General features: G+C 34.4%; 1 protein-coding gene across 1 annotated transcript; it reads left to right on the top strand.

Moving 5' to 3' along the window:
* The first annotated feature begins 950 nt into the window (after positions 1 to 950).
* On the top strand, positions 951 to 6,645 carry LOC132184758 (uncharacterized). Its single transcript, XM_059598500.2, has 6 exons — positions 951 to 1,544; positions 3,247 to 3,464; positions 3,576 to 3,816; positions 3,945 to 4,030; positions 4,713 to 4,804; positions 6,155 to 6,645. Exons 1-6 carry the CDS (start codon positions 1,428 to 1,430, stop codon positions 6,436 to 6,438), a joined length of 1,038 nt encoding a protein of 345 aa, XP_059454483.2. The 5' UTR covers positions 951 to 1,427; the 3' UTR covers positions 6,439 to 6,645.
* Positions 6,646 to 9,432: the final 2,787 nt, after the last annotated feature.

The following is a 9,432-nucleotide window of genomic DNA, read 5'->3' as shown; positions in this document are numbered from 1 at the left end:
TCGCCTTCGACCATCCCCTCTTAAATTCCAGCTCGATCAATACACATACTTTTATCGATCTATGACCTCTATTGTGTGAATGTCCCCTCAATTTACCAATTTTGTCAATGTTACTCATAAACTATTAAAACAATGTCAATGTCCTCCCAATGACTAAAATATTCTTCATAAATTTTTTTAAAAAAAATATATATTAAAATTATATCCAAAAAGACTAAAACCTAAAAAAAAAAAAAAAGAAAAAAGAAAAATAAAATTGGTCAATTTTTTAACCTTTTTTTTTTCGAATTTATAAAAATATTTTTGTCTTATTAAAATTTTTAATGTAATTTTTGCCTTTTTGTTAGCTTTGAGAGGATTGATATTGTTTCGATTGTTTAGAGGAAACATTGACAAAATTGATAGTTTAAAGACGTTAACAATAAAGTAGTAATTTAAGGGGTAATTGAATTTTTCATACTTTTTATCACTGTATTTTAAATCTTTTATTTATTTATTTAAATTTGATGACATTATTGTTTTGTTTGGATAGAGTTTTCTGTTAAATTGGGTTGAAATTTTTTTTTTAAACCTAATATATAATAATAACATGTATCTCTTAGTATATGAAAGTCAAATATTTTTTTAATAACATGTAAGACCCATATATTTTTTTAATAAATTTTTTTTTAAGTTTATTTTTACTATTAAATGAACATGTGACTTTTACGTACTAAAAAAAAAAATACATGTAATTATTATAAATTATGTTGAATTTTTTTTTTTTTGAAAAATACTTCGTCGGTTTTGTTTGTCTTTATTGTTATCCATCTAAAAATAAAAAAATAAAATAAAAAACGAAAGGGAACAGAAAAGAAGACAGAAGCAAAACAACACTGACACAGCGTCCCACACCACGCGGCGAAGCGAACGCACACATCCTCGACACCTTCTTCGTGTGTTTGAAAAGTCACCGACTAATTGTTTCTCACTCACACACTCTCTCTCTCTCCCACTGAGCTGAATTCATTAAATTCTCTCACTTTTCTCTGTCTGACGAGTTTATATTAACAAAGTCTGAAGATTTAGAGCAAGCGTTTCACTTCCCATCTTCCTCTTCTTCTCCTCCTCCACCTTCCTTTTAGTTAATAACCGCATTTATACACACAGAGATTGATATTAAAGAGAGGGTCTTTGTCTTCTTCTTCTTCTTCTTCTTCCTTTTTTCTTTATTTTATTGCTTTGAAATAATGGGTTTTGGGCGATTACATTGTGGGTTTTCGTAAAAAAGGAAAGTGATTTTCTTTTCCAGCATATCTTCCATGCTTGGACTGTGCTTTCCCATTTTGGGCTCGCTTCCTTAACTCCATTGATTGTTATACCGAACAAAATCCATGAACAGTAATTATATACTCTTATATATTACACCTTTTGTATAGGTTTATTATATGAGCCTTCTTGGTCTTTCAGAGGATATTTACAAAACAAACCCATCAATGTCTTCAAATCTGGAGAGGTTTCTTCAATATGTGACTCCCACTGTCCCTTCCCGATCCCTTCCTCAGGTAAATTTTCCCTCTTCCTTCTCTTTCATATATTGATTATGGTTGCGTTTTTCCTTTTTTTTTTTTAAAATTTTTTTTTTTTTTTTCCTTACGGTTTGGTTATGAATTGTTGCGTTTTGTTTGGACTCTTAATCCATTTTTCCCATTAATGTATAATCACTGAAGCAGCATGTGGTATGCGTGATTTATATTTTATTGCAGAGGGGAAGCAGAAAGAAATCCCAATTTAGGGGAGATGATTTTTTTAATGTGATATTGATAATATTTTATTTTGAATGAATAGACAGCACGTTTTGCATTGATAAAAAAAAAAAAAAAAGATTAAATATTATATTTCAGTATTAGTTTAATCTAGAGACTTTTTTTTTTTTTTTTTCGTAATTATCTGGACATGGTTTAAATATATGCTTAATTTTTGTTTTGTTTGTTTAGTTATCCATTGAATTTGGCATACATATTCCACAATCGAGTGTCTGTTGTGTCTGTAAAAGAAGAAGAGGAGAGAACTTGTTGTCTATAGTGTTGGGCCCAGAGACGATATTTGTTCTTTAGCCCCCACTTTTGGTATTATCCCTTCGAGGCTTGGAATATTCTATAGGTGTTTTCTGAATTTTTTTATTTTTTTATTATTTATTTTTTTTTGTGGGGGTGTCAATTATACTTTTGTTCAAACGCAGTAATTTGGATTCTTGTAATGTTGGTCTCTAAAATATGGGATCAATATGCATGGAAAGTTTTTATTGGGCTTACGTGGAAATAGGACAACTGGTATTTTTGTTGTTAAAAATTGGACGGGAAACAAGACCCAAAGCCAAAACTCCGGAGCAATTTCTCAATTTATTATTATTATTATTATTTTTTATTATTAGTTTTGGTTATTTATTGACACCTATTGGTTTTCTCGAGGAAAATGTAAGAATTATCGTCTCGTCAGTTCTTGTATGAGAGACTAATGGCTTGTTTGGGTATGCGTTTGAGAGGCTTAACTATATGTTTAACACTAAAAAAAAAAGTCCGTTTGAAAAAAAAAAAAAAAAACCAATTTGGTAAAAAAAATTGAAAACGCTGTTAAGGGTTTGAAAATCTTAAAAATGGCTAAAACGCACGTTTGGGAAGAGCTTAAAAATGAAGCTTTTGCTAAAAAGTGTTTTTTGACTTAAAAGTTCTATTTCTCAAACACAAACCCACACATGCTGTAAATGGTTCCAATTTGATGAAGTCAATGACCAACTTCATTGTACATGTACTGATCAAAGTTTTGCTTTCTGCCTATTGAATTCTGTTTGGAAGATATACACGGTTTATGTTTTTGAGGCTTAGTGGTCCTCAACATGATGACATGCAAATTAGATTGATTGTTATACTATTTTGGCCTTAAAGAAGGGAAATTTTTAGAGTCAGATTGTTACTGCTTAGCGGGTTTCAGGAGTTAGTTCTGCATCTCTGCAACTTCTGGATGTGGTGTAAGAAGCTCCTTTTTGTGAACTTTTAAACATGTTCTTTCCCATTTTGAGGTCAAACTTAGGAAGATTATATCTTTTGTGACACAAACATCATAATAATACCTACTTCCTACAATTAGTACTAAAAAAGAATTAATATCACTATCTATTGTTCCTTTCATCAACTATTGCAATCCCATTTTAAGACTAAAGGATATTGAATGCATTCCTCAATTTCTTGTCTTATCAAATATTTTCAGAGCTGCTTTGATAATCTAAATAGCCTCTGGCAATCACCTGGCAAAGACACAATTGAGTATTTCACGTTGAGAGATCTCTGGGAATGCTATGATGAATGGAGTGCCTATGGTGCTGGCACCCCAGTACTGTTGAATGGTGGTGAAACTGTTATGCAATACTATGTTCCATATCTTTCCGCCCTTCAGATATGCACTAACAAATCAGCTGCCGCTTCAAGGTATGGGAACTATTTCATTCTATGCTTTGTTGACCAAATTCATTTTATTAGTTTTTTGGTTGTTATGATTCTTGGCAATGAGATCGATCAAGCCATTTTTTCCTCCTGTAGGAATCGTAAAGAGGATAGTGATGTGGTGGAATTTGAAAACGATTCTTGGAGTGATGACAGTGGGAGTGATAACCTATCAACGTGTCTGAGCAACAACTCTAGCAAGGCTTGGGATGCTGTTTCTGAGGATTCATGCTTAGACCAGGAGGGTTCCTGGCCAATGAGGGATAGGCTTGGCTCCCTTTACTTGCAGTACATTGAGATGGCTTCTCCCTACTGGAGGGTTCCACTCATGGACAAGGCATTGCTCTTTACCTGTTTTACTCACATAGTCAGCATACTGTTAATCTCTATCGCAATCTTGCTTTCATCTAACAGTGAAATCTGATTTAGTTAATCTCTGCTTTTGTGATTGAACTTTTCTTTCAGATAACTGAATTAGCTCAGAATTATCCCTCATTAATGACACTCAAGAATGTGGATCTTTCCCCAGCGAGTTGGATGGCTGTTGCTTGGTAAGCTTGATTAGTTGTCCTTTTAACGTGTCTTTCAGGATTATGATAACAATTTTTGGCTGGTGATAAATGAATTATACAATTTACTTCCATTTCCTTGATTGCTCGGGCAATAAAAGTTCCTCCTTCCTGCTTATGTGCGCCCAAGTAGTCAAAGAAATGTGGAGCCATATCCAAGCCCAAGCATTGTAAAGATACAGTTTGATAGCTAGCCTTATCTTTTTAATCATGTTGGTAAATAGCATTCAGTGGATTGCTCTAATACAGTTTTCTTGCTATATTTGGTGTGCTCAGCATAAAAACTATCTGTTGTGATTGCTCACCATCAGATGTCAGCTAGCAATGACATACATTTGCAAAGGGCTTCATTCAATAGGGATGAAGCTGTTATTATTGTTATTTGCACTCTAAATTCATAGATGCTCTAAATTGAGCTAAAGGGTGCCCCTCAGTACGTATTAGCAACTTTAGTTACAATAGTGAATGTTAAATTGAGACATATGATGGAATCTATCTATCTACTTCTAGTAGTTGAATATTTGGTCCCCCCCCACCAAAAAAAAAGGGCACAGGGATAGCTTGTTTTCGTAGCCTTTTATTTATATCAATTGAAATAACCTTGCTTTATTTTCTAACTTTGATAGAGTAAATTTATATTGTTTTAATTTTTGTTGTTGATTAGGTATCCCATTTATCACATTCCAAGCCAGAAAAACGAAAAGGACTTGTCAGCATGTTTCCTTAGTTATCATACATTGTCTTCAACTTTCCAAGGTATTTGACTTTCCACTAATCAATTTAAGAATAAATTTGAGTTATTTTACTAGGAAGAGATACACATGAAGAATCATTAAGTTTTTTTTTTTTTCTTTCAATCTCATTGTTTAAATAAAGTATTGCTAAATCAACTATACAACTGGCCAAAAAGACTGATATGGCATTTTTTTGGTAGTTTATTGGCAATCCATCCTTAGCTAACTACACTCTACAACCCTTGTATAAGTTGTGTGCATTTAACAACCTCCCATGTTGTAACACTACAGTCCTACATTGAGAAGATGAATAGCCAATATAAAAGTGAATGGATTATAAAGGTGTTCATAAGTGCTAAGTTTTATATTGGTTCCTTACTAGGTGAAACTAGACTTTATAAGCAATTCTAGGGTGTTTCAATTACAATTTGACTAATCCTTTTGAGGTAATAGCACAGATTTAGCTAGCACTTTTTCTATGTCGTTACAAATAGTATTAGACCCATCTAATAATGCCATGTGGTACTGGAGCACTGGATGAAATGGCTTTGACAAACACGTTAGGGATTTAAGGGAAGAGGAGGGGGGATTGTAACACCCCCGTCTTACACTGGGAAGGTGAACAGCCCATAGAGTGGATTGATTATAAATGCACTAAGTGTTAAGACCCACATTGGTTATTTATTAAGTGAGGTTGGGCTTTATAAGCGATTTTGGAGAGTTTCAAATATAACTTGACTAATTATTTTGGGGTGATAGGGTAGATGTGGCTAGCTATCCTTTGCAGTGCTGTACACCATTTCCTCCTATGCTAATCTTTCAATTTATTGATTAACTTTGCATTGGCAACTTTACACTATTTTTTGGTTATTTTGTTCCTACATATTTCAGAAATATCTGGCTGGCCCTGAGACATGCAGACATATAATGAGTGCATCGTTTAGGTTGGAATTATATTATTTTGTTATCGTTTGGGGTTTTCCAACAGATATCCTGATACATCAGACGAGCAACGTGAAAAGCACTTAGATTTAGTCGAAGATATGGGACCAAGTTGGATCTTACTGTTTTCATTCTCCATATATATAATATCATATCCTAGCTGCTGATCCTCAGCAAGTACTCTCTCAAACTTAAAATTGCTATTTACATTGCAATTCAATCATGATTTGACATATATGACTTGCCTATATAGTAGTAATAAACGTGTGGAACCATCGCTGAAGTGTTCGTTTTCGCAACACTCTACTACTTAGAAGTGAAGTGAAGTGAAGTGTTTGTTTTCGCAACAATCTACTACTTAGAAGTGAAGTTTTCGTTTTCGCAACAATCTACTGCTTAGAAGTTCTTTGTTTCCTGCTTGTTCTTGCAGACAATGCAGCGGAGGATGCAGACACCATTAACAGAAAAGAGACGTTACATCCTGAAGCAATGAGAACCGTAGGAGATAAATCTAAGGAAGAAAGCGGTGGTGGGATTTCTCTTCCTCCCTTTGGGCTGGCTACTTACAAGTTGCAGGGAGATCTTTGGATAAAGCCACATACATCTGATCGTGAAAGGATGATCCATCTTTACAGTGCTGCAGAATCCTGGTTGAAGCAGCTTGGCATCCAACACCATGACTTCAACTTTTTTAGTTTCCATTGTACCTTGTAAATTTGTTTGGCGTCAATTCGGTGATCTAGCCACCACCCATCAAAATTTCCCCCAGGTGCAGTTCTGAAAGGATTCACAAACTACAATCTGCGATGTAAAATTTAGGTTCCCGTCCAATGATAGCCATGAGAGTAATGAAACTCATAATCTTTTGAAGCAACAGATTACTCCGGGAAGTTATGTTAAGAGGGGGGATTTTTGGACTCTGTTGTTTGTGTTTATGTTTATGTTTTTGTTTATGAGGGGCTTATAGAGAGGATGAGGGAGTTTATAGGCAAGTTAGTTTTTCTTTATGCCGATCAACTCAGTAGCCACATTGACTTTTTTTTTTTTTTTTTTTTTTTTTGTTTTTCAGAAAGGATGTGTATATGTGAACTGTTTTGGTCAAAGGGAATTCTGATTGTCTGCATTGCTTAGGTGGGAGGTGGAAGCCTCAAATGAATGTTTGGTAGGTTTATTTTTCGTCACCCCGCAGGAGCATGAGCAACACCATGACTTCGCCCGAGCGTGCCTGCTTCAACTTCACCCTAGAGTAACAAGTGGTGCACCCTTTAGGTGTTTTTTTTTTTTTTTTGGCCTCTAGCAATTCCACCAACTCCCTACTTTTACCCTTTTTCTTTTTTTTTTTTTTTTTTTACTCCTACCTCTTTTGGTATACCATTTTGAACAGATGATGGATCCTCACTACTAGTTGTCAAAGTAAAAGAAACTATATCCTTAAATCTATACATCTTCAGTGCTTTTGGATAATGTTTCTTTCTGCCTCTTGCTAAAGAATAAGCCTATTTTTGGTATTGTGGGTCTCTTGAAATCTGTTCATCATCACATAAATCCATGGCTGAACGTTTGTCATCAAGCTCCACGTCCATAATTTGTTTCCCTTTCTAGTTTTCAGTTGATTCTTTGTTCTCACTTTCTTTGTCTTTTTTTTGTTTTCCAAACGTATGTCTCATCAAGCACTATATCTCTACTAACAATTTTCTTCTTTGAAACTGGATCTCATAGTTTATAGCCCTTAACACCAGACTTCAAACTAAGACATTTACACTTTCTTGACTCTAGATCTAATTTTTACCGCTCTCTACTTTGCACCTATGTATGCATGACAAATTCTTGTGGAACTTTGAAATTAATTGCTACTGATAGAGATCGGTTGGTGATGAAATATGCATAATTAACTGTCTTAGCCCAAAAACTCCTCGGTAATCCTGCATTCAACCTCATTCATCTTGCATTTTATAGCAGTGTTTTATTCATTCTTTTGGCAATTTTGTTATACCGTGAAGTCCCTTTAACCGTTAACTGACAAGTAATGCCTTTTAAAAGCATTTAAGGATTGAGTTCAACCCCAAATCAACCACAATTATCAAATTAAAATTTCTGCAACAACAATAATAACTCAATTCACCATAAGCAATAATTATCACAAATTACAATTATTGAACATAAAGAACATTAGACTCGGAGCTTGCAATCAAACTTTAGTATAACGTTAACAACTCACTTCTATTTAAGCAAACCTGACAATGAGAGCTATTCGCTTGGTATCTTCATCTTAGCAAATTTCTCACTCTACAACCTAGCAACCTGCTATTATGCAAAACACTGAGGTATTCTACCAGTCAAAAAAAACCTGCATAATTCGACAACTTAGTATGTAAATCATCATAGGGCTGATTGTCAAACGAGCCTTACATAGCAGTTTGTAATCTTTTTTATCATGCATGGATTTTTCATAAAATGATATGTGGTGTCTCTATTATTAAGCAATCTAAAAAGTGTGGTTTATTTGAAGTGACATAGACATGATTCCAGTAACAATCACTCGTATTTTAATGCAGAGAAATCTTGCATTTTATTGATATAAATATTATATAATCATAGCTTTCATCCGTATGATTTATCCAAGCCCTTAGCCCAGTTCTGGTAGGGTTGGCGCTGTCTTAAGAAACCTGTAGTTCAATACCGGTATCTCTCAAATAGTGCTGCATATTGGAATGTACTAGCAATCCAACCGAGTCCGACTTTTGGTGGCCCACGCTACTAGTAAAGCTGATGAGTGCCAAATATTGCATATTTGAACCCCTTAATTTGCATTTGTTAATCTCTTAGTTATATTATCATCTAACATTTTGTGTTAGTAGTGTGATTTTAGTGTTTTGTAGGTTGCTAAGGGAAAATTGCTAACTAAATGAAAGAAATGCAAGTGTTGGAAAAGGCCATCAAGAAGTGCCCGTCCGGCTGGGGAAAATGCCTGTTTGGACCGATGTGCACTCGAGCGCACACAGGGAAAAAGCCATCCTTCATAATGAAAGTCTCGTCCGGATAGAGGAAACTCCCGTCCGGACAGGCATACGCTCGAGTGCACTGATAATGCACACCCATTCGGACGGACCACTTATCTGGCGGCATCCAGCATCGTTTTTAGGGTTAAAAGCCCTATAAATAGAAGATACTTTAGAGAAAAAGGGAGAGGCCGTTTAGTACGAAATTTCAGAGGAGAGAGAAATACGTTTAAGGTTTTCCTAGTCTTTGGTGTTCTCAATTTTTGGGTTTTCAATTTGTAAGCTTCCCAAAACCTCCATGGATTCAATTACGCTTGTATTATTTTTTACTTTTATGAGAGGCTAAACCCTTAACTAAGGTTGAGGATAAAACCTCACTTATGATTAGGAACAATATTTTCCAATTAAATAAGTTTGATTTTTTAATTGTTCTCTTTTAATTCAATTAGTTGAAGTCGTTCTTTTAATTGATTGCTCGGGTTTTCTTTGTCAAAAAAATTGGATATCCCTTATGATTCATTCTATGGATATGTTTGATGATTTGGTTTAAATATGATATCTTTTGTGATTTACGGATACATTTGATGATTTAATTTAAATTGGATATCGTTTGTGATTTGTGCATGAATGGATACATTTGATGATTTTAATTAATTCTTTGAAGCAAAGTTGAACATACATACATATGATTTTGGAAATATTATTGATA

The sequence above is a fragment of the Corylus avellana genome, chromosome 7, assembly GCF_965113065.1.
Source record: "Corylus avellana chromosome 7, dhCorAvel1.hap1.2, whole genome shotgun sequence".
Classification (NCBI taxonomy): Eukaryota; Viridiplantae; Streptophyta; class Magnoliopsida; order Fagales; family Betulaceae; genus Corylus; species Corylus avellana.
This window is presented reverse-complemented; position numbering and strand designations above follow the sequence as displayed.

Excerpts from the sequence above, each read along its gene's own strand:
- LOC132184758 (XM_059598500.2), top strand. The coding sequence starts at position 1,428 with ATGAGCCTTCTTGGTCTTTCAGAGGATATTTACAAAACAAACCCATCA. Across the intron at positions 3,465-3,575 it reads AAATCAGCTGCCGCTTCAAG|GAATCGTAAAGAGGATAGTG; the intron begins GTATGGGAACTA and ends TTCCTCCTGTAG. Across the intron at positions 3,817-3,944 it reads GGGTTCCACTCATGGACAAG|ATAACTGAATTAGCTCAGAA; the intron begins GCATTGCTCTTT and ends CTTTTCTTTCAG.